A 27,019-nucleotide genomic window follows, 5' to 3' on the forward strand; every position below is an offset into this window, starting at 1 on the left:
TTCACTTTTCAAATATGATCTTCAGTAGAATCAGAAATCAAAAGTAAAGCAGGAAGGCAGTCTAAGATGACAGTGTAGGAAGAACCTGACCATCTTCTCCCATGATGCACTGAATGTATACCTACACATAAAGCAATTCCTCCTGAAGAACTGACACTGACTGAACAGCTTCTGCACAATAAACGATAGAGAAGGGTAGGAGAAAGGGAGAAACAGTAACAATGGTAACTGTAACCTACAGTAGAGAGGGATATCACTGGCAGGGGTGGGGGGGAGGGCTATTCACAGACTCACCCACCATGGGGCAGAGTGAAAAAAGAACTGTTTAAAGGGCAACAAGATTTGAAGTGAAGGAAATCCATTCACTAACCTAGAGAATCTGCTAAATGGGTGGGAAACTGCCAGAACCCTCTCCAGGGTCAAATATACCAGTGAGCACAATTCTTCCCCCACCACCTCGATAGCACAAATGAGAACAGGGTCCAGGCACTCTAGCCAGCCTACTAGAGCCTCACCAGTGTGTCCTGGGTCCCTGTCCCACACCATCTTCAGAAGGTGGCCCCAACATAGCATGCTCTAGGACCTTCCCAGCCTGTGCTTAATCCAACCACACTGCCAAAGCAGCTCTGGTATGGCACACCCCAGCCCATACGCCATCCATCTGGCCTTCCAAAGCTACCAGGCACATGCAGTCTACTCAAAGGACACACCCCTACACAAGGTCACTACTTCAAGACCTGTTCCACGTAATTCATAGAAATGAGCACGGAAAGTCAAACAAATGAGGAGACAAAGGAGTAAATTCCAAGTGAAAGAACAAGATAAAACCCCAGGAAAAAAACTCTAATGAAACAGAGATAAGTAACTTACCTGATCAAGAGTTCAAAGTAATGATCACAAAGATAGATGCTCACTGAACTTCGAAGACTAGAGGAACCCAGTGAGAATTTCAACAAAAAGTTAGAAAATATAACAAAGAACCAATCAGAGCTGAAAAGTATAATAACTGAAATGAAAAAAATATACTTAAGGGAAGTCAACAGCTGATTAGGTGGTATAGAAGAGTGCATCAACAAACTGAGAGAAAAAATAGCGGAAATTACCCAATCAGAACAACAACAAAAAAAGAGTTTTAAAAAATTATGACAATTTAAGAAACCTCTGGGACAATATCAAGCGTACTAACGCTGACATTACTGGGGTCTCAGAAGGAAAAGAGAAAGGGACAGAATATTATTTGAATAAATAATGGCTGAAAACATCCCTAACCTGGGGAAGAAAGCCTTTATCCAGGGTCCATAAATTACAGAGAGTCCCAAACAAGATGAACCCAAAGAGATTCATAATAAGACATATAACTAAAATGGAAAAATTTAAAGATAAAGAAAGAATATTAAAGGCCACAAGAGAAAAACAATTATCTACATACAAGGGACACCCCATAAGGCTATCAGGTGATTTTTCAGCAGAAACTTTGCAGGCCAGAAGGGGATGGCAGGATATATTTAAAGTGCTGAAAGGAAAAAACCTACAACCAAGAATACTATACCTGGCAAGGTTATAATTCTGACTTGAAGGAGAGATAAAGAGTTTCATAGGCAAGCAAAATTTAAAAAGTTCATCACCACTAGACTGGCCTACAAGAAATGTTAAGTGAAAAAAGTAAAGGCCATAACTTGGAATAAGAAAATACAATAAGAAAAAAATCTCTTTGGGGAAAAAAAAGAAAGAAAGAAAAAAAAATCTCAATGGTAAATGCAAATATATAGTAAAAGCAGTGCATCAACCACTAAACAAAACATGGAGGGAGGGGTGTAGAAATGTAGCGCTTTTAGAATACATCCAAACTTAAGTGACCATTAGCTTGAAATAGACTGCTACATATATAAGCCAAGATATATGAGCCTTAAGGTAACCATAAAACAAAACCTACCATAGATACAAAGAGAAGAAAGAGAAAAGAACCGTAACACTAAAGAAAACCATCAAACCACAGGGGAAAAGAGTGAGAGAAGGAAAAAACAGAGAAGAATTACAAAAGCAACCAGAACTGCAGCAACTTCTTACTAGAGATGTCTCCAGAGACAAAGGAAACAAAAGCAAAAATGAACTATTGGGACTTCATCAAGATAAAAAGCTTCTGCACAGTGAAGGAAACAATCAACAAAACTAAACGGCAACTGACGGAATGGGAGAAGATACTTACAAATGACATACTGGATAAAAGCTTAGTATCCAAAATTTATAAAGAACTTACCAAACTCAACATCCAAAAAATAAATAATCCAATGAAGAAATGGGCAGAGGATATGAACAGACATTTTTCCAAAGACGGCATCCAGAAGGCTAACAGACACATGAAAAGATACGCAATATCACTCATCATCAGGGAAATACAAATCATAACTACAATGAGATACCACCTCACACCTGTCAGAATGGCTAAAATTAACAACTCAGGAAACAACAAATATTGGGAAGGATGTGGAAAAGGGGGAACACTTTCCACTGCTGGTGGGAATGCAAACTGGTGCAGCCAGTCTGGAAAACAGAATGGAGGTTCCTCAAAAAATTAAAAATAGAACTATCCTACAACTCAGCAATTGCACTACTTGATACTTACCCAAAGGACACAAAAATGCTGATTTGAAGGGGCACATGCACCCCTGTTTATAGCAGCACTATCAACAATAGCCACATTAAGGAAAGAGCCCGAATGTCCATCAACTGATGAGTAGATAAAGAAGATGTGGTATATATACATACAATGGAATATTACTTGGCAATCAAATAGAATGAAATCTTGCCATTTGCAACAATGTGGATGAAACTAGAGTGCATTATGCTAAGCAAAATAAATCAGGCAGAGAAAGACAAGTATCATGTGATTTCACTCATATGTAGAATTTAAGAGACAAAACAGATAAACAGAGGGAAAGGGGGGAAAAATATGATAAAAACAGAGGCAGGCAAACCATAAGAGACTCTTAACCAGAGAGAACTGAGGGCTGTTGGAGGGGAGATGGTAAAGGGAATGAGCATTAAGGAGGGCACTTATTGGGATGAGCACCGGGTGTTATATGTATGAATATGTATGATGAATTGCGAATTGTACTCCTGAAACCAATACTATACTATGGTTTCAAATTTAACTTGACTTCAAATTAAAAAAAAAAAAAAAAAAAAAAACAGAAAACAATAAAATGACAATAAGTACATGCCTATTAACAGTCACTTTAAATGCAAATAGACTAAATGCTCCAACCAAAAGACACAGGGTAACTGAATAGATAAAAAAAGAAACAAACAACAAACAAGAAACCATCTAAATGCTGCCTACAAAAGACTCACTTAAGACCAAAAGACAGAAACAGACTGAGTGAAGGGATGGTAAAAGATATACCATGCAAATGGAAACAAAAAGAAAGCTGGACTAGCAGTACTCATGTCAGAAAAATAAATTTTGAAACAAAGACTGTAACACAAGACAAGAAAAGGCATTACATTATAATAAAGGGATCAATCCAACAAGAGGATATAACATTCATAAATATTTATGCAGCCAACATACCTGTACCTAAATACATAAAAGCAAATATTAATAGATAAAAGGAGAAATAGACAGTAATACAATAATAGTAGAAGACTTTAATACCCTACTTACATCAATGGATAGATCATTCATACAGAAAATCAGTAAGTAAACACTGGCCTTAAATGATATATTAGAGCAGATAGACTTAATATACATATAACATTTCATCCCCAAACAGGAGAATACACATTCTTTTCAACGGCACGTAGAACATTCTCCATCACATGTTAGGCCACAAAACAGGTCTCAATAAATTCAAGAAGACTGAAATTATATCAAGCATCTTTTATGATCACAAGGGTATACAACCAGAAATTAATTACAAAAAGAAAACTAGAAAAACACAAACAAATGGAGACTAAACAACATGGGTCAGTAAAGAAAAATATCAAAGACAACTTTTTTAAGGTTTATTAATTTTTTAGAGAGAGAGAGAGACAGAGACAGAATGTGAGCAGGGGAGGGGCAGAGAGAGAGGGAGACATAGAATCCGAAGTAGGCTCCAGGCTCTGAGCTATCTGCACAGAGCCCAATGAGGGGCTTGAGCCCACAAACCATGAGATCATGACCTGAGCTGAAGTTGGATGCTTAACCAACTGAGCCACCCAGGTGCCCCTCAAAGATGAAATTTTAAAATACCTTAGGACAAATAAAAATGAAAAGACAACTTAACAAAATCTATGGAATGCAGCATAAGCAGATCTAAGAGGGAATTTCACAGCAATACAAGCCTACCTCTAGAAAGAAAAGTATCACAAATAGATAATCCAACTATATATCTAAAGTGACTAGAAAATGAAGAACAAATGAAACCTAAGTTAGTAGAAGGAAGGAAATAATGAAGATCAGAGAGGAAATGATTGAAATGGAGATTTTAAATAGAAAAGATTAAACTGGAAAGTTTCTTTGAAAAGATAAAAAGGGGGCACCTGGGTGGCTCAGTCAGTTAAGTCCGACTTTGGCTCAGGTCATGATCTCCACAGCCCATGAGTTCGAGCCCCGTGTCAGGCTCTGTGCTGACAGCTCAGAGCCTGGAGCCTGCATCTGTGTCTCCCTTTCTCTCTGCCTCTCCCTGCTCATGATCTGTCTCTCTCTGTTTCAAAAATAAAAAAAAAAAAAAATAAAAAAATTAAAACACTAAAAAAAAAAAAGATAAACAAAATCAATAAACCTCTAGCCAGACATCAAAAAAAGAGAGAGGGCCCAAATATATAAAATCAGAAATGAAAATTGGAAAGTTATAATTGACATCACAGAAATACATAAGAATTAGAAGAGACTACAACAAATAATTATATGCCAGTAAAATGGAAAACCTGGGAAAATTAAATTCCTAGAAACCCACAACCTTCCAGACTGAATCACGAAGAAGAGAAAATGTGAGATTATAAGTAATGAAATTAAATCAATAATTTCAAAACTCTACAAAACAGAAGTCCAAGACCAGATGGCTTCATGGGTGAATTCTAACAAACATTCAGTTAGTACTTATCCTTCTCAAATTATTCCAAAAAATTAGAAAGGAAGGAATGCTTCCAAACCCATTTTGTGAGGCCAGCATTACTCTGATACCAAAAACAGACAAAGACACCACCAAAAAAGAAAACGCCACCTACTGAATGGGAGAATCTATCTGCAAATCAAACAATCAATAAGGAGGTAATATCAAAACACAAAGAACTTACACAACTTAGTGACAAAAAAACGCAAACAACCTAATTTAAAAAAAAATGTGTGAAGGACTTCCACAGACAATTTTCCAAAGAAGACATACAGATGACCAAGAAACACATGAAAAGATGCTCAATATCACTACTCATTAGCGAAATGCAAAAATAACACCCACAATGAGATATCACCTCACACCTGTCAGACTGGCTATCATCAAAAAGACAAAAAATAACAAGTGTTGGCAAAGATGTGGAGAAAAAGGAACCCTTGTACACCATTGGTGGGAATGTAAACTGGTACAGCCACTGTGGAAAATGGTATGGGGGTTCCTCAAAAAATTAAAAGAAGAACTACCATACAGCCCAGAAATTCCACTTCTGGGTATTTATCCGAAGATAACAAAAACACCAATTCAAAGAGATGTATGCAATTCTGTGTTCATTGTAGCAATATTTACTACAATATAGCCACAATATGGAAGCAACCTACGCGCATGCGTGCGTGGACACACACACACACACACACACACACACACACACACGGAATATTAGTCATAAAAATGAATGAAATCTTGACATTTGTAAAATCATGGATGGACCTATAGGGTATTATGCTTTTATGAAATAAGTCAGACAAAGAAAGACAAATGCTATAAAATTTCACTTACATGTGAAATCTAAAAACATGAATGAACAAACAGAACAAAACAGAAACAGACTCACTGATACAGGAAACAAAACCTTGGTTACCAGAAAGGGGACAGGCTGGGGCAGGCAAAACAGGTGAAGGGTATTAAGAGGTACAAACTTCCAGTTATAAAATAAATAAGTCATGAACATGTAGTGTATACCACAAGGAATATGGTCATTGTAATAAGTTTGTATGGTGACAGATGGTAACTAGACTGAGGGCATATTGATATGAGTGACTGCAAGGCCCCAGGACAGCCACTGCTTTTCCATGAAAATAAGACAACATAACAAATGTAGGTCTACTATAAAGAGTTAGTGTAGTGTAGGGGAAAAGAGCACAGAATTTGAATTGGTAAAGACTTTGGAGCCAGAATATTTGAGCTCTTGTTCAGTTGTGACATTTCCTTATCTCTGAAATGGTGATAATTAAACATGACCCACAGGGTCACTGTGAAAATTAAAAAAAACAATGCATATAAAAAGGCATATATAGAGAGAGACAGTGTTCAAACATTAAACGTTTCTCCCAGTAGATACTAAGCTCCTCAAAATCAGAACAAATCTTATCTTTCTATATTTTGTACCTAACACAATCTCAGGACTCACAGGAGACTCTGATAAATGTTTGGTGAGTAAATGAATGACCACCCAGAAACAACACACACACATACACTCTTCTGACTGCATATACAGTTGGGTAAGATAAATTTAAAATATGCAAATATCAGCTTCAAAAAAGTTTATGCTGGTACAGACTTCTGGTTACAAAATAACTAAGTCATGGTGATGTAATGTACCACATAGTTAACAATACTGTAATGCATAGTTGAAAGTTGCTAAGAGAGTAGATCTTAAAAGTTTTTATCATTAAGAAAAATGTATAACTATGTATGCTTATGCACATTAACAAGACTTATTGTGGTATAATAAAAAAAGTTCATGCTAAAATGTAAAAAACAACTAAAATATAACTGAACCACACAGTGTTTATAAATGTGTTCATTCCATACATAAAATATACATACACATATGTGTATGATTTAGTAGTTCAAATTGTGTAAACAGAAATATAAGTGAGCTGTGATTTTTATAATGGAACCGATCACAATCAAAGCACCTAAGATTCAATAAGTCAAAAACAAATTCCTACTTGGAGTGGTTATCTAACTTAAGAGGGTTCCCTGCAATTTGTGGCCATTATGGACAAATATTTGTTACACGTGATGACTGCTCAGTAAACCTTTCAGAAGCAGTCTGAATCTTATTTACCATAGTAAAAATCTTACCATCAAATTGTAAAATCTTACTATCAAATGATAAAATTCTTACTATCAAATCACTTAAACAATTTGGGGGAGGAGCCTATTGATTTTAGAAAATAAAAACTATGAACATAATTTAAAGAAGGTGAGTTACCTGGGTCTGTAGAGGCAATAACATAGGTGTTTTGTTTGAACTCTTTTGGCCTGAATGAATATTCTCATCCAAGGTTCAAAATACAGAACAGATGTGTAGGCTCTGAATGACCATCTCTCTGGAAAACTAGAATAGAAAATACCAAAGACCACACTATAAAGGATGCAAAAATGTCATGTCTTTCAGAAGAAAAAAAATCAGACTAACAGGTTATGACGGTTACCACCAGCAGCTTCAGGAGCTTTTCCTCTAAGCCTAATGACAACACACTCCAGCGAATCTTGCAACACTCACATAACCTCATTAGGCAGGCCTCTAAATATAAAGGGCTACATAAATAACCTATCCTTCGATTAGAACCAGTTTTTTGTTGGCAACTGATTCTAAGTAGACTTACATCAGCAATAGAAAATACACTTTCCGGGGCGCCTGGGTGGCGCAGTCGGTTAAGCGTCCGACTTCAGCTAGGTCACGATCTCGCGGTCCGTGAGTTCGAGCCCCACGTCAGGCTCTGGGCTGATGGCTCGGAGCCTGGAGCCTGTTTCTGATTCTGTGTCTCCCTCTCTCTCTGCCCCTCCCCCGTTCATGCTCTGTGCCTCTCTGTCCCAAAAATAAATAAACGTTGAAAAAAAAAATTTAAAAAAAAAAAAAAAAAAAGAAAATACACTTCCCATTAAAGCTGTTGGATCGGAAGGACAAAACCAAGTCAAACAAACAAAACAATCCCCCTGCTCAAATGTAACAAGAAGAATCTAGGTTTCCATGAAGTTAATATAAGTGGAGAAAAACAATAAAAATGCTTCATTTGCATTGAAAATTATAAACAAGAAATATAAAACTTCATTCTGCAAATGCAGTAAGCATTAAGTATTTATGGCCAGCTGAGGGGAGAAGTCTGATGGGGTAAGGGAGAGAGGAGAAAGAAAAATAAAGGACGGAAAGGCAGTAAAATGGGAGCAGACACAATGTAAACAGGCTTACGAAGAAAGCTAACCTTGTAAAACTGCACGCTGCTGGGAAATCACTCTGTTGCTGTATCCTAACTCCAGGGACCTTCTATATTAAGGTCCATTTACGAACTGTAAATCTTCTCCAATTAGACAAGAAATAAAGATCAAAAACAAACCCAGCTATGCTTAGGAAGCAGCATTCTTTACCTACTGGGTCCCTGAAAAGGCTACTAGGTCAAGTAGAAAGCAGGGAGCCCTATGCCCATCATGCCTAGAGGGAGACAAAGATGATGGAAAGGAAACATAAATCCTGTCTGAGGGGAAGTGCTCAACAGAGTCACAGACCACTGCCAGTTAGTAAGAAAGGAGAGAGCTCCAAGGAATTTACCAAAATGAACATGAAGCCTGAAAGAAAGCCAAGGATTTTCTGGTTGGTTATAAGTTCTTTTAGGATTTCTTTTGTTTAAAAGGAAATTCTTTTCAAGTAAGACTTGAGTAAAATTTCCCAATATAAATTATATAAAAAGTACCTAGTCCATGGCTATTACTCCATAAATACTAATGCATCTTTAATACGACCAGGGAGGCTGTCTGCATTATGGTGCAGCACAATAATCAGATGCTGCACAATCAAGTAAATCCTCACCTGTTAAAAGAAAAAGGAAAAAAAAGTCACCTGGAGAAACTATAAGTCTTCCAAGGACTTCTGCCATTTACTCAAATCCTTTCTGGATCTGTTGATTAAAAATTGCCCTTGGGGCACCTGGGCGGCTCAGTTGGTTGAGTGTCCGACTTTGGCTCAGATCATGATCTCACCGTTCCTGAGTTCGAGCCCCGCATCGGGCTCTGTGCTGACAGCGCAGAGCCTGGAGCCTGGAGCCTGTTTTGGATTCTGCGTCTCCCTCTCTGTCTCTGCCCCTCCCCCATTCATGCTCTGTCTCTCTCCCTCAAAAAATAAACATTAAAAAAATATTTTTTAATAAAAAAATAAAATAAAAATTGCCCTTAAAGCCAGTAGCTTTCTTTGACTCTCCTAAAAGCTAACACATCTCTGTCGTTTGAAAGTAAAAGTCAGAAGTAATTTAAAGCCAAGTTTGATAATTTGAGAAATAATGATGAAAGATCAAACTGGGTTAGACAAATTTGGTTTAAAAAAAAAAAAATATATATATATATATATATGTATATATATATATATATGTATATATATATATATATATATATATATATATACATACAGGGGCACCCAGGTGGCTCAGTTGGTTGAGCGTCCAACTTCGGCTCAGGTCATGATCTTGCAGTTTGTGAGTTCAAGCCCCGCATTGGGCTCTGTGCTGACAGCCTGCTCAGAGCCTGGAGCCTGCTCCAGATTCTGTCTCCTTTTCTCTCTGCCCCTCCCCCACTTACACTCTGTCTCTGTCTCACTCAAAAATAAAGAAACGGTAAAAAAAAAGGAATTTCTAAAAAATATAGATATACAATATATATGGGTATATATAGGTCTAATATACACACACACACACACACACACATACATATATATGCACACACACACACACGCACACAAAAACAAAATAAGGAAACTAGCAATTCCAGCATTTTATAACTCACTTTTTGTACTCATCCAATCAATATCTATAAGTAAATAGTCATAGCAGGTGTGTTGGTGATGCTTAAGACCTCCTTTCTGTTAGGAAATTCACTAGAAGGGCTCATGGGACTTAGCACAGAATTGCACTTATGGCCAAGTTTTATCACAGCGATGCAGTAAGGGTATAGAGAAGATCATAATGGGGATGGGGGGATCCAACTGCAGATTTCTTGTGTTTTCTCCCTCTCAGGGTCAAACAGAGGGCATTCTTCCCCCACCTATGAAAATGCAGCAACACATGTGTGATGTTTCTGCCTAAGGAAGCCATCAAAGACAGCACTGAAGGGTTTTATGGGGGGTGGTCACATAAGCACCCTCTGCCAGCATGTATCAAAATTCCAGCATAACCATATTATTGGCATAGGCTAGATATAGTAAACCAACCTTAATTGTTAGGAAAAGTTTTCTATCAGTGTAGGGGCCTTTACCAGCCAAGTTCCCAGAACTTTACCAGCCAAGTTCCCAAGATCCAACCTTGACAGCTAGACTTTCTAAGGACGAAGACTTCTATGTTAACCCTTTTCTACACACATGCCACTTTGGAAAGTTCCTATTTATTTGTAACAAACAGAATGACAATACTTCTTATGCTATTGTGATGTCTGTGATAGAAAGAAGATGAAGAAGGCTAAATATAAAATCTACATATGAAATGGGCTACTCAGTATAACTTGTGAACTTTATATGCAGTGTGAGGTCCTTCATGATCTGATGACCACTAAACTCTCCAGCCCCATCTCTTGCCAGCTTTAGTCTAGGCATTTAGGAACGCTATTGGTTCTCTAGATATGGGTCATGCTTTCTTATCCCTGTGCCTTAGCACATTCAATTCCTTGGCAATTTTTGGTTAGCTCCTTTTCCCCCTTCAGGATGCAACTTGAGATCTCACGGCCTCTTGAAGCTTTCCCTCACTCCCCAAGATTGGGTGAATCATGTACTTCTGGGGCTCCCCTCCTTCTTCTGTGCCTCCCCATCACAGCACTTCCCACTTAGTAGCATCTCTGTCTTTATCTGCATCCCCATCAGGCTACAAACTCAATGAAGGTAGCACCCTCACCCATTAATATTTGCTGAATAAATAATAATTATTCAGGACTTTGTTGGCTTAATGTAGAATGAACAACGGGGTTCCCTTTACAAGAAAGACTCTTTAATGACTGATTATCTTCAATGACGATGCTCTCAATCTTTATAAATAAGGCCATTGGGAAACTGAAATCCAAAATACTAAGTAATAAAGTTATCTTCAAAAGATCTAAGAAAAAAAACAGTGTTATTCTCCCCCCATCGGGAACTACTTCACATATTTTTTCCAAGAAGTGCTCTTCTCTTGTGTACTCCTAAATGTCTTTCTTTTCCATCTGAAACTCTGGCAGAAGTGCCCATATCTCTATCTTTGTATCTCTCTTTCTCTCTCATTTCTATTTAACTGGCTATAATAAACTAGAGAAAGAAAGAGAGAATGCTCCCCAATACACACACACACACACACACACACACACACACACACACACACAGTGGCACATGACAGCTATGTTCTGCTTTAAGTGTTGTTCTGTACACGACATATCATGGGTGGATTGGTGTAGTCACCAAACTGTTAAGGACAGGAGAAAGGCCAGAAATAGGGGTCCCATGGTCAGCATCATATCTCCTAATCTACCAATACAGATTCTCTGTGGCTGGAGTCTCAGAATATAAATTTTTTAAAGCCACCCAGGTGATTTCTTTAACCCTGCAAGTTTTGAGAACCTCTGCATGGTAGACCTAATGGACAGGGTAGTATGTAAGAAAGGTTGCTTGAAAGAGAAGAGCAGAACACTCTCTCACAGGACACCCTCTACATTTATTCACATCGGCTATGCACCAACAGACTCCCACTGAACTGCCCTTGTAAGGTCCACAGTTGAGAAAAATGACTCTAGACTAAATTAGATCCCTTTTGGAATATCTCAGAAGTGCCATATTTTTATTCATGAAAATACTGCATATTATAACAAAAACTGTTTTCTAAATTTATTGCTAAAATCTCTGAGGAGTTCCTAAAGTTGAAATTAACAAGGTCTATATTATCTTGAATACAAAGAAGTGCATAAAGATTTTTAACTAGCTTAAATTCTGAACTATGAAGGGGCTAGCCAAATTTAATCTTAGGGTAGATTATACCTAAGAGAAATGTCAACTGAAAGAGGTAATTTAAAATAAAAGTTATAAGTGATGCAATGTAATGAAAATGTTTCTGTCATAACCACAGTATGGCAAGCAATACATTACAATGTGAAGCTGTAACTTTTGATGTGTTCCCAGCCAGCTCAGTTAAGACATAAACTATAGACATTATGAAATGCTGCCCAATGACTGTCAATTTAGGAAGACACTGGCAACGTGGCATCTAATTTCAAAATATTACTTAGCACAAAATTTCAACTCCATTATTCCATATTATATCATCACTCTCAGAGCTGTTTTGTCATATGGGTTCTCCTAACTGCCTGAGATCCTAAGCCATGATTGATTCCAGGGGTATGACAGGACACTATGATGACAGCCAATTCTACAACATGCTTTTTTTTTTAAACTAGAATCTGTCCTTTCTTGCAAGTTCTCTTAAAGTTGAATATGTAACATATTTATAATGCTAAGAAGACAAGTCACAAAAGCAACATGGCCCAGGGAAATCACATGCAATAACAGAACAGGTACAATGCTTACATGAGTTACAGGAGTAACCAAGTCTTCACAATTTGGAACCCGAAAGAGATTTCAACAAAAGCACTTTACAAAATTTCCTAAAACTAAAACTCCCTCTTTCCCTAATAAAGATCTGCAACGATCTTCAAGGATGGAGGACAGTGGAACCCACTAAGAAGAGTGCTGGTACCTTCCAATAAAAGTATCTATGTATTCTGAGAAAATTACCTAGACATTGGCATTCAATTCGGTGCTAGCTATCTATCAGACCCTAGGTTAGTTTCCACGGCATTACAATAGTAGGTGCTAGAAAGAAGTATTGTAGAGAAAAGCAGAATGGAGGGAACTAAGATGTACTCAGAACCTCTGTGTGCTAGGTACTGTGACTATTCTATTTCTACAGCATTCATATTAAGCAGATCATGTTCCATGTAGCACCATTTTATACATGACAAGACTAAATTTCAGAGACCATAGATAACTTATCACTAGAATGAAAGCTCTCTCAACAGAATTCAAGCCATTTGGGGCAAAGATATTTGTAGTTTTTTCCCTTGATATATACCCAGCTTCTAAAACAGGTCCTGACACTCAATAAATATCTACTGAATGAGGGAATGTAAAATGAATCTAAGGAAGCCCAAGGAAGAACAGTAAGGAGGCCTGTGTACCTAGAGAAGATGGGAGAGGAAAGGAGGTTAGAGAGTAACAGAGGACTTTATCACGCAGGATGCTGCAGAACATTATAAAGACCTTCGCTTTTCCTCTGAGTGTAATGGGAAGTCATTGGGAAATTTTACACAGAGAGTTTTTAAAAGACTGCTCTGGCTGCTACAGAACAGCGAGGGTGGCACAGTTTTTACTGAACCGAGAGAGACCTGTGGCTTGGTGGGAAACCCTCCATAATAACTATGGCGAAACACAATGATGGCTTTGACCAGGATCACAGCAGTAGAGGAGGTAATAAATGGTTGGGTCTGAATCTACTTGAAGGCAGAACCAACAATAAGCAAGTTAGAAATGTCATCGAAGAATTCTCAGTACAAGAGTCCTGAGTATGAAGAATTTTAAAAAGTCAAAACCCATAGCTAGACACATTGTGGAATTTTATTTAAAGTTACAAGAATTCCTAAAAGCTATTCAAGGTGGAAAATGAGCAATTTATAAAAATTCAGTAATCACATCTGCATTAGGCTTCTCATAAACAACATGGATTCAAGACATCGAATAAGCGATAATTTCTGAGGGAAACTACTTTTGAATCAATGTTTCTTTATTCATTTAGACAAACATTGAGGAAGAAAAGAAAAATAAAGATACTTTTAAGGATACAAAGCTTCCAAAAGTTTACATCCAATGGACTTTGAAATAATTATCTGAGCAATTACTTGAGCAATAATAATCCAGCAAATGAACTAATGAGTAAATTAAGATTCAGGATGGAAGATGGTGTGGTAAGCAAAGAGAAATAATAAATCCTATAATTTAGTCTAAATGATTACTTATGCAGGGTATGACATTATAAAATTTTATAAATAAATCCAAATAAAATAATCAGAAAAAGGTGGAACTGGTAATGAAGAGAAATAAAGCATACCAAAGCCTTGACTTACTTGTGAGTTAAGATAGATAACACTTTTAACTCTACACTTTGATAAGAAAACAAAGTTTGATATATTTATTTAAAATATAAAGGCAGTCCACTCTGAAAGAATAGCATGGAACAAATAATTTTCAGACTATCTGAATGGGAAAACATGAATCTTCCTTCTTGACAAAAAAATAACAACTCAACCAATCTCACAAAGGGGGAGAAAAAAAATAAGGCAGAACGAAATTAAACCCAAGCACAAGCAAATGGCAACAAATTAAACAAACAAACCTAACCACAAACAAATGACAACCAAAGAAGTAAATATAAAACATAAAATGAGAAGGCAGAGTAAGTCCAGCTATAGCAGATGTCCTAATAAGTGTAAACTAGATAAATTTCCTATTAAAAGATAGAAGCACTCAGAGTGAATGCTAACAAATCTAGTTACATGCCATTTATAAGAGACAAATTGAAAATTAAGTAACACTGCTGAGAATAAAGCAGTGAAAAACTATGTGGTAAGAAAAGTTAACCAAAATAAAGCAAACATAGGTTAATGTTAGACAAAAACAGAAACAAAGTTATTAGAAAGTATCACCGGAACACAGAGGGATATTTTACATTAATAAAGGTTTGCTTAAACAAAATGTGTGTATGCCATAAATCTGATGACTCAGAAACATATATAGCAAAAATGAGAAGAAATACAAGAAACATAGACAAAACCATAGGCACTGTAAGATTCATACTGCTCTCAGAAATTGGGGGATCAAGCTGGGGGGCGGGGAGGGGGCGAGGTAGAATGGAAGATTTAAATAATTTAATTAAAAGCTTGATGTTACAAAATCTTTTTCAGAGAGTCACAATTTTTCCAATGTTTAAAACATTATTAGGCCACAAGAAATCTCAACAAATTTCAAAGAGCCGATATGATGCAAACTATGTTCTCCGATCACTGTATAATAAAATTACAACAGTAATAAAAGGATATTTCACCCCCCCACACACACACACAAAAAAAAAAATTTAGGTACTTGTAGATTTTTAAAATACTTTTTGAAAGCAATTCCTGAGCTAAAGAGGAAATCAAAATGGAATCTGTAAACTATTTAGAAATAAGCAATAATGAGAGTTCTACTTCTGAAACCTGTAGAATAGAGCCACGATACAGGGGTGGTGCTGGGAGGATGCATAAAAGCCTTAGTTGTTTAGATTAGAAAACGAGATTGAAAGTAAACAAATAAAAGATACACCTCAAGGAAGCAGGACAAGTAAAATAAAACAACGTTACAGAAAGTAGGAGAAAATAGAGAAATACAAAATAAATAAGAACCTGAAATTATTTTATTTTTAAAGACAGGTGAAACAACTAAGCCTCTCTGGCCAAGAAAAAGAGATGACATACCATGCAACAAAAGTAGTAAAAGTGGACACAACCACAAGGTTGGGGGAAACAGAAGTTTTATAGGAATATTTTATGTAAAATTCCTTATCAACAAATCCGAAAATCTAAATAAAATGAATGTTTTTATAAGACATTATAAATGACAAATTTGATCCAAGAACTTAAAAATCTGAATAGATTAACAGTTATAGCACAATTCAAAAGTAATAAAAGTAGTAATAAAAACACACAGTGATAAGACCACAGACATCATAAACTAGCTGGGTTTATTGTAGGAATGGAAGAATGATAGTTGAATATCACAAACTTTCATAGTATACTACTTTAACAGATTAGAAGAGAAAAACAAACTAACTCATCTCAACAGATGTCAAAAAACCATTGACTGAAACTTAACAGCAATTTTCTAATGTGAAAAATAAATAAAAATCACTCAATAAACTAGAAATAAAATGACTTACTAAGCTTGACAAAAGGCACTGATGAAAAGGAAAAATAACTAGAACAAATATCACACTTAATGATCAAAGATAAAAGAATTCCATTAAGACAAAAAAAAATGAACTATTGGGACCTCATCAAGATAAAAAGCTTCCGCACAGTGAAAGAAACAATCAACAAAACTAAAAGGCGACCAACGGAATGGAGGAAGATATTTGAAAATGACAGATCAGATAAAGGGTTAATAAGCAAAATCATACTATAAGGAATTTATCAAACTCAACACCCAAAAAACAAATAATCCAGTGAAGAAATGGCCAGAAAACATGAACAGACATTTTTCCAAAGAAGTAATTCAGATGGCTAACAGACACACAAAAAGATGTTCAACATCGCGCATCATCACGGAAATACAAATCAAAACCACAATGAGATACCACCTCACACCTGTCAGAATGGCTAAAATGAACGACTCAGGAAACAACAAATATTGGGAAGGATGTGGAAAAGGGGGAACACTTTCCACTGCTGGTGGGAATGCAAACTGGTGCAGCCACTCTGGAAAACAGCATGGTGGTTCCTCAAAAACTTAAAAATATAACTACAATCATACAATCTAACCACCAAAATTCTTAACTACTGTGGCATATATGATGATGTAAAATTACACTCAACTGTGTAAAAGAAGACTGAAATAAGAACCAAAACATAAATATGTCAGTTCTCCCTCCGTCAAGCTATAAATTCAATAGACTACTAATCAAAGTCCCAAGAGAATTTTTTATAATAAAACTTGAAAAGCTGACTTTGAAATTCATATGGAGGAGAACATGTGCAAGAACAATCATAACACTTTCAAAAAGGACAGTGAAAGAGTACTTGCCCTATCAAATATCAAAACACATTATAAAGGCTATACCAATTAAAAAGTTCTAATGAAGCAAGAACAGAAAAAATATATGAAAAGAAATAGGTCATCTAGAAAGAGATCCACAAATGATGAGAATTTAGTTTATATTCATGATGCATTTCAAGTAAGTAGGAAAGGCTGAATGATTTTAAAAATGCTACATACATTAGAAAGTATTAATCCATCCTCCCCTCTGCACACACACTTCACATCATGTGCAAAAACAAATTCCAGATAGATTCAAAAGCTATAGAAATAAACCATAAGTACTTTTAAAATGATAAGAAGATATATTTGGTTAAGGAAAACCTATCTGAGGTTAGAAATGCAAAAGAAACTCATAAAGAAAAATACTGACAGATTTGACCCCAAAATATCAAAAATTTCTCTACGACAAAGGACAGTACTAACAACGTTAAAAGTCAAGTGGGGAGAGAGAAGGAGTTGTGTGTGGTTATAAAAGGCAATTGGAAGGAACCTTGTACTGATACACTGGAGATTTGCACCAGATGGATTACATCAGTGTCAGCATCCTGGTTGTGATATTGTTCTACAGTTTAGCAAAATGCCAGCATAGGGGAAGTTGAGTTAAGGGCACACAGGCTTTCTCTATATTATTTCTTATAACTGCTTATGAGTCTACAATTACCTAAATACAAATTTTAATTAAAAAAAAGACAAGTGCCAGATTGAAGAAAAGATTTTCCTCATATTTAACATCCAAAGTAATAATAACTAAATAAAAGTTCCTAAAAACCATTAAAACTACATAATAGAAATATACAAATATAAACAAAAGATACAAGCAAATCATGGAAGCAAAGTAAGCATCCAAAAAACATTAAAATATACCCCATACTGTCAATAATCAGGAGAAAACAAAGTTCAGAGAAATATTTAATCTAACTGGCAAAATTTTAAAAGTTAGTTTATATCAAATCTTGATGAAAATGGGGCCATTGACAAAATTCAGATCATTGGCCGGGTGCATAGATAGTTTAAGCTTTTTGCACAGCAATTTACCACTCTCTATTTAAATTTAAAATTACTACCACTTAATCTGGCAATATTATCTCTGAGAATCAATACTAAAGAAATACTCATGCAAGTGCCCAAAAATAGAAGTATAAAGATTAGCATTAGTTAAAATAGTGAAAAAGTGACGTCGATCCAAGTATGATGTATACCAATCTATAATATCATGCAAATATTGTTTTATACCAATGTACAGTTATTTATTACTTTACAGTCACTTTTTTAAAAGTTGCTTAAAAGTGAGGTATAGGAGTATCCAATAAAAGAAAAAAAGATTCCTTGGAAAAATGGCTTATTGTCCCATTACTACAGCAGCAGAAGTATATTATGAGCCTAGAATATTTTATGATGCCAAAAAGTACAAAAATATTCAACACTGATGGTGATACATCAAAAGAACATAAGAGTCAGCCTGAATAGGCTCCCACTAGCCAAATCTAGGACAACTTTAGCCACAACGTTAATACTAATAGTGATAGATTATTACCCTTAAAAGGAATGCATGGGTCCCTACTGCATGTAAAAAGAAGAGGGGCAGGATGAATGATAAAGTATGGTAGATTATCAACATCTAGGGAATCGGAGGGAAAGGTATACTACAATTCTTTGTAATATCTTTGCAACCCTGTTGGAAAGTCTAAATTATTTCAAAAGAAAAAGCTAAGAAGAAAAAAGCATGACTTCAATATAAACTGACAAGTACTGAAAAATCTAGATGACACACTTCAATAAGCCCAAGTTGCAGAGTTATTTCTATAGTAGAAGAGAGATTGGAAGGGCAGGGGTAGAGAATGAGAAAGCACTGTTACACTGATTTACGTATCTATGCACTTTTGAGAGATTTTCAAGAAACTCATATTTATGTACCACTGGAGGCTCACCCCAACCTCTGCCCCAAAGATTACTGTTCCTGGACCAGGTGCTGGACCACCAGGTGGAAGAATGAGACAGGGGAGAGAGTAAAGAAAATTAACACCCGGATCCAGGATTTCTTGGTGGCATATCTTATACGAAATTTCAAAACCTCAGTTCTGAAATTGTAATTCCATACTGGTGTCCACATAAAGAATTCTATGTTCTATGAATGAAATTTAAAACATCTAGATTAGAGAGTAATTCCACACCTGCCAAAGATAGACTCTCTGGATAAGGAATGCCGAAGGAGAATCCCAACCCTATGGATCTTGCACATTCCAGTTTACAGTAACCACCTGTGAGGCATTACAGGCACTGACATCTAAGAGCCATCTACCACCTGTCTTCTTCCATTTGGTCAGTCCTACTGCATTCAGTCAATAGAGGTTCTCTGGCACCTGGGTGGCTCAGTGAGTTGAGTGTTCAACTCCTGATTTTGGCTCGGGTCATGAACTCACAGTTCGTAAGATCAAGCCCTGTGTTGGTCTGTGCTGACGGCGTGGAGCCTGCTTGGGATTCTCTCTCTCCCTGTCTCTCTGCTCCTCCCCTGCTTGCACAAGCTTGCTCTCTCTCTCTCTCTCTCTCTCTCTCTCTCTCTCTCTCTCTCAAAATAAATAGGGGCACCTGGGCGGCTCAGTCGTTTAGGCGTCCGACTTTGGCTCAGGTCATGATCTCACAGTTCGTGAATTCAAGCCCCACGTTGGGCTCTATGCTGACAGCTCGGAGCCTGGAGCCTGGCTCGGATTCTGTGTCTCCTTCTATCTCTGACCCTCCCCCACTTGTGCTCTGTCTCTCCCTGTCTCTCGAAAATAAATAAAAATGTAAAAAAAAATGTTTTTAATAAATAAATAAACATTTAATAGAGGACCTCTGGAAATCACTCTGATTTTAATCATCTGTGTGATTGTGGCTAAAGGTTACTAACAGCCACCAGTCGGAAGGAGAGAACAAATTGACTTGATTTTATTTTGACTACCTCAAAGGGGGAAGAAAAAAAAAACTTAGTGGGGAAAAATCTGCAAGAGTTTGAGATGCAGGACTTGGTCCAGAGTTCCCAAAATTACAACATAAAACATGAATTAACAAACAAACATTGTCTAGGCTGGCCCTAAAGAAACATCTTGTTTTCTGTTATTACTTCACTACTCTTTTCATTAATATTCAGTATTCTCAGCCCTTCCCCTGCCTCTTTGTTGCAAACTCTTAACTTCCTTTTGATTTCTTACAAAGCTATTTTTCATGTTGTCTTCTACCCTTTTAGGGCACTTTGCCTAAGTTTAACATGGCAGATTCTTTCCCTGCAGATATAACCTACTTTCTGTATATCGTTATGTATGGAACTCTGTGATTCCCTGGCACTCCCCACATGTCACATTCACAGATTCAAATTCTGATTTAATATATCACACATTAAATGCAAACTTCTGCCTCATCTGATTCTGAAATTCTGAGATGACTTTTCTGTCTACATATTCTCTTTTAATGTAAGTAAAAACAGGCTGTCTTTAGACTCATGTTGCCAAAGCACATGCCACTGCCCATGTGCTTGAATATCACTCCTAATGAAATTTTCATGAGATTACTGTCATCTTAAAACAGGGCCCTGCTAAAGGTCGGATATACTTCTGTAGAGCCTCAGTGCAAAGCCAATAAAGGGTATTGATTGCAAAGTTTAAGACGAATATCAAATAGGGCGCCTGGCTGGCTCAGTCGATTAAGTGTCCGATTTCTGCCTAGGTCATGATCTTGGCGTTCCCGAGTTCGAGCCTCCTGTCGGACTCTGTGCTGACAGCTCAGAACCTGGAGCCTGTTTGAGATTCTGTGTTTTCCTCTCTCTCTGCCCCTCCTCCAACTGCACTCTGTCTCTGTCTCTCAAAAATAAACATCAAAAAATTTAAAAAAAACCCTGATATCAAATACTCACAAGAACTATATGAAAGTTCAGACACTTTGACTCAGTAGTTCCATTCCTGGGAGTTTGTCTTAAAAAAACAATTCAAAAGAATAAAAAAAAAATCCATCTGCATGAAAATGTTTACCTCAATATTATCCATAAATAATGTGAAACACTGGGACCAATGTTACTATCCAAAAATACAGAAATTGCTATGTAAATTATGATGAATCAATTTAATGGACTATCGTAAAACCACTTATCAAGAAATTATTATGAGACTTACCCAGACTACATAATAACGTAAGTTGAGAAGCAAATCATAAATGAAAAAGAAAAATGAGAAATTATACTTAAAAACACTAGAATTGAATAAAAATTATGATATACAAATTATTTTCTTTACAATTTTTTAAAATATCATTTCACTTTTGGGCAGCCTGGGTGGCTCAGTTGGGTAAGCCTCCAACTTTGGCTCAGCTCACAATCTCACAATTCACGAATTCGAGCCTCACATCAGGCTCTCTGCTGACAGCTCAGAGCCCAGAGCCTGTTATAGATTCTGTGTCTCCTCTCTCTGTGTCTCCCCTGCTCATTCTCTGTCTCTCTCTCTCAAAAATAAATAAACATTAAAAAGAAGGAAGGAAGGAAGGAAAGAAGGAAGGAAGGAAGGAAGGAGAAAGAAAGAAAGAAAGAAAGAAAGAAAGAAAGAAAGAAAGAAAGAAAGAAAGAAAGAAAGAAAAAAGAAAGAAAGAAAAAAGAAAGGAAGGAAGGAAGGAAGGAAGGAAGGAAGGAAGGAGAAAGAAAGAAAGAAAGAAAGAAAGAAAGAAAGAAAGAAAGAAAGAAAGAAAGAAAAAAGAAAGGAAGGAAGGAAGGAAGGAAGGAAGGAAGGAAGGAAGGAAGGAAGGAAGGAAGGAAGGAGAAAGAAAGAAAGAAAGAAAGAAAGAAAGAAAGAAAGAAAGAAAGAAAGAAAGAAAAAAGGAAGGAAGGAAGGAAGGAAGGAAGGAAGGAAGGAAGGAAGGAAAGACACCCAAGGCACCTGGGTAGCTCAGTCGGGTAAGCCTCCAACTTTGGCTCAGGTCACAATCTCACAATTCGTGAATTTGAGCTCCACATTGGGCTCTCTGCTGTCATCACACAGTCTGCTCTGGATCCTCTGTCTTCCCTCTCTATCGGCCCCTCCTTCCCTCATGTGTGTGTGTGTGTGTGTGTGTGTGTGTGTGTGTGTGTGTATTATATATTATATATATTTTTACAATAAACAAAATTGGAACAAAAAATAGTATCAGAAAAAACTCTTCTCTGAGACCAAAAAAAAAAAAAAAAAAAAAAAAGCCTGAAAGCTTGAATTTTCCTATTTCTATGTAGAAAATTAAATTATTTTCAGAATCAGCAGGACCATACCATCTAAGACCAAAGGTGGAAATTGCATAGTTCCAAGGTTTGAGACTTGTTTTGAACAGAGGAAGAATCATGCTCAGTGGCTTTAAGGGGACACAATAACCACAAGAAAAATGGCAAAGGAGTTATTATATTACAAACCACCTGTTCTGAAAACCAAGATTATGTAAACTGCACTTGTTTAGAAGTTCAAATAACAGAAGTCGTAAGTGCAAGAAGAGTCAGAAAAAGATCCATCTTTGACCAGAGTATTCTTTCAGCCACAAGAGTCCATGTTTTCCTAGTCCCTTAGTAAAGAGGATCTGGGTTAATGGTTAATGTCAGAGCCCACTGACTTTTCAGAGGGGAAACCTATACATAATTACCCCCCCCCAAGAGGTGATACTGCTGTCCCTCCTTGGCACTATCATGAAACTCATATCAGAAACCATGAAATAGAGAGCGCCCCTGGTACAGAAATGACATCTCCTCTTTACAACAACCCAGCCTCATCAAAATGCCCCCAGCCATCTTTAAAAAGCTTTTCTTGTGATTAAACTACGAAAAATGTTGAAAAACCAACCAAACAAACAAATCCAATGTGGTCAATGTTCCTAAATTAAACTGTACGTACCCTGGGTCTGATGCATTTTCGTTTTGTGATTAATTGCTTAAATGACTTAAGAAGCTTCTGACTTCATTAAACCATCTGGAAACAGTAAGAACTTTTTCCCAAAGAATTAGCTGTCAAATTATTCCTCTAATAATTTTATTTGTTTCCTGACGCTAGTGTCGAAATGCCAAGGCACTCTGACAGATAACTGCTTGAAAATTTAGTCCCAAAGCTTTTAAGTAGCATGAGATATTGGTTCTGGAACCAGCTGTTAAGCAGAAAGGTAGGGTCAGCAGGAAAGGGGGAGATGGTAATGGATGTGCCAGTAACAGTTCTGGGCCTCCTTTCTGATCTTGGCTTATTAATACTGCCAAAAGGGTTCCCAGCATTTGTATAACAATAAAGAGGCTGGATTTTTTTTTCCAAGACAAAAACCCTTCATTTCTGTGTAAATTAAGAATTACACATTTTAGAATGAAATAAGAAAAATATAAATCATAAAAAAAAACTTTAAGTAGAAAAGATCATCTAAAAGCATTATCAAACACTAAATTTTCTAACTGGGGAAGGGGTTTTCAAATTTCACCTCAAAGACAAAACAAAAATAGGTTCTTTGTTAAGTTTATGTATTTCCTTGGGTCTCAATATCTTAGTCTAAAATTGCACTGCCCAATATGGTAGCTATTGGCCATGCTAGAAAACTGCTCCAAACTGATACATGCTATGTGTACAAAACACACACTAGATTTCAAGGATTTAGCAGGAAAAAAAGTATAAAATGTCTCATTAATATTTTTCATATTAAAATTATAATTTATAGGGGCGCCTGGGTGGCGCAGTCAGTTAAGCGTCCGACTTCAGCCAGGTCACAATCTCGCGGTCCGTGAGTTCGAGCCCCACCTCAGGCTCTGGGCTGATGGCTCGGAGCCTGGAGCCTGTTTCCGATTCTGTGTCTCCCTCTCTCTCTGCCCCTCCCCCGTTCATGCTCTGTCTCTCTCTGTCCCAAAAATAAATAAACGTTGAAAAAAAAATTAAAAAAAAAAATAAAATAAAATTATAATTTATATATACCAGATTAAATAAATAAAACATTATTAAAATTAATTTGACCTCTTTCTTTTTACCTTTCCTAACGTGGCTACTAGAAAATTTAAGATTTCATATATGCTTCATATTTGCTGCTCTCATTATACTTGCACCAAACATCAGTATTTAAAATGAATCAGATTGAATTTAACTCTTTCAAAATCCCTTGTAACTCTAGAGTTCTGACACTAAGAAACTGCACGTTCAAGCTGATAAGTTTCAAATACAAAGTTACTTTGGAGAAACTTAGGTTTGGTCACTGTTGCATTATTTCTCCACAATTTTCATTCATGCTCCCCAATCCTTCCTTATTCTGTTTCATATAGATTCCTAATAGCCAAGAAAAATGAATGTGTCAATTTATTTACTTATAAACTGCAAGCGTGAAGTTCATAAGGCCATTCTTAATTATCAGTTGGTCATATTTCTTTTTGCTCCACACCATACTGATGCCCATTTTTAATGATAAATAACGAATAATGAACTCTGTTTTCTTCAGTTTTAATATTCATAAAATAAGAGTTTCAGAATTAGAGAAGCTTAAAGGTGTTATTCCAGTGGTTCCAAAATGTGCTGCCACCTCGAAATCACCTGGGCAACATGTGAAAAATATTGACTCCTACGCCTGATATCTGGAGATTCTGACTCAGCAAAGTCTGGGATAAGACAAGATCCTATACTTAAGAAGCTGTCTGGGTCACTCAGAGGGTCAGCCAGGCTTGGGAATCAATGGTCCAGCCTAACTCTCTTCATCTGTAACTGGGGTAAAATGAATTATCTCAGCGCTAAGGCCCAGTGGCCTCAGACATAGGACCAGGATACTGCCATTGTTGAGAGACATTCTGTCAAACACACATACTACTCACTCCTCAAGAGCCCCAGCCATCAGCATATCTTCCTTGTCAGTCTTAACATCCAACTCTGGCTCTCCGCTAAGCAAAAGCTTCAAGTTATAAATAACCAGCAAAGTACCTAGTAGAAAAAAGGATGTTTGCCTTGTCAGTATTGTAACAACACCAAATATTAGTCATAGTGCTATTATCTCATCTATGGAATTAAGCCTACTCTAGACCAAATTTCCTTCAATACTTCAGTAAATAATATGCTTGGATAAGTTCCAAGATGTACGTCTTACAGCACATTCCACTTTCTTCCAGAGTGTTGAGTTTCTACGGGAAAGTGCTTATTCCTATTCAATTCATTGTAAGTCTCTCAACGTGGATTCTTAAACTTTGGCACTTTTTTCATAATTTGCATTATGAAAATAGTTGGAGGAGTCTGAGCTAAATTTGTATTATAGGTAAAGCTCTTGTTGGTGGAACTGAAACCAATGCACATAAAAACAAAGATGAGTTTTTAAAATTTGTACAAATATGAAGAATTGCTTTTAGACCCTATAATAGGCATTGGCAAACTTTTTCTGCAAAGGGCCAGATAATAAACATTTCAGGCTTTGCAGGCTGTACGGTCTCTGTGACAACTACTCACAATTCAAGTCCACCACTGCGGCATGAAAACTGCCATAGAGAATACATAAATTAATGAATTTAGCTGTGTTCCAATAAAACTTTATTTATAAAAACACATATGGGGCTGGATTAGACCTGCAGGCCAGTTTTCTGACCCCTGCTCTAAAGCATAGTTAACAAAAAAAATCCCAATTCTTTACAAAGTTGATTGTGATATAAAGACAAACAAGACTGTCAGAGAAATTAAAAAAACAGCCAATTACACTTTTCCTGGTAGTACTAAGACACAAGAGAGAACAAACAGCACGGTGACAAAAATTGCCTGTGTCTAAATCCTGGATCAATCATTTATTTACCAATGCAATGACCTCAGATAAATTTCCTAACCTCTTTGAATCTAATTCTTCCAATCTACACAATGGAGTTCATGAGGCACCTAAAGCATAGAGTTGTTTTGAGAATTAAATGCATTAATATTTATAAGGTGTTTAGAAAAATATTCAAGAAATAGTATACCTTTCATTAGTATTTTTTTTTAATTTTTTTTTCAACGTTTATTTATTTTGGGGACAGAGAGAGACAGAGCATGAACGGGGGAGGGGCAGAGAGAGAGGGAGACACAGAATCGGAAACAGGCTCCAGGCTCTGAGCCATCAGCCCAGAGCCCGACGCGGGGCTCGAACTCACGGACCGCGAGATCGTGACCTGGCTGAAGTCGGACGCTCAACCGGCTGCGCCACCCAGGCGCCCCCCTTTCATTAGTATTTACATGAGTATTTCACAATTAAAAGTCGACCAACACTGGGTTCTATTCCTGAAACTAATACTACAAGGTATGCTAATGAATTTGAAGTTAAATAATTTTTTTAAAGTCAACCAACAAATCACATTAGCTCCCCTTAAAGTGTATCACGTATACATTAATAACATTAATATTTATGAAGTTGCCACTAGTTTTCCTCTAAGAGAAAAGGGAGAGAGTGACAAAAAATACCATTTTTAAACAAAATGCCACAAATTCGAGAAGAAATTTTGAGGGCAATACAAGCCAACTCAGAAACAAATTTCTCAGAATTTCACTATATACGTTACATAAATCAAGGAAAATGCACAGCTTTCTCTAGAGTAGATTCTTCTTGTTTCTAGATAGTAAAGGTAGAAGTTTGGAGAATGAGTGGCACTGGAAAATGTTAGTAGACACATAAATACAGAAATACAGAAAGCTCTGTTCATCTGGAACATGAAGCTTTTACTAACTCTCTGCCACAGAAACCTAGACTCATTGGTTTCTAAGTTGCTAACTCTCTTACAAAACTCTCCTCTAACCTTAGACGCTGCGGTAAGCATCTCCTAACTCTGCTATCTGGTGCAGGGACTATGTATTCCCTGTGGTCACACACTATGTCATCCTCTTCACATCCAGAGTTTCCCAAGCTCAGGCAAGTACAAATCTTTCTCCCAGCGTCAGGCATTTAGAGCTATTCATGTCTGGATTCACTTAAGACAAAATTCATATGGATAAAATGAATGACTGTGCCCATGAGAGATCCTGCATGGTATTATAAATAGAAAAAATACAAAAGTACACGTAAAGTATCTTTCCAAAGGCAG

At 36.7% G+C, this 27,019-nt stretch overlaps 1 protein-coding gene across 4 annotated transcripts in view; it reads right to left on the bottom strand.

The window, feature by feature from the left end:
* MORC1 (MORC family CW-type zinc finger 1) overlaps positions 1 to 27,019 on the bottom strand; it is a 167,047-nt gene that overhangs the window by 117,007 nt on the left and 23,021 nt on the right. For all 4 annotated transcript variants that reach the window (XM_019839671.3, XM_045036903.1, XM_045036902.1 and 1 more), the window contains 2 exons: positions 24,806 to 24,911; positions 7,375 to 7,500 (listed from right to left, as the gene is read on the bottom strand). In XM_019839671.3, the coding sequence (XP_019695230.2) occupies positions 7,375 to 7,500; positions 24,806 to 24,911 (232 nt within the window). The remainder of the gene's footprint in view (positions 1 to 7,374; positions 7,501 to 24,805; positions 24,912 to 27,019) is intronic.

Source organism: Felis catus, chromosome C2, assembly GCF_018350175.1.
Source record: "Felis catus isolate Fca126 chromosome C2, F.catus_Fca126_mat1.0, whole genome shotgun sequence".
Classification (NCBI taxonomy): Eukaryota; Metazoa; Chordata; class Mammalia; order Carnivora; family Felidae; genus Felis; species Felis catus.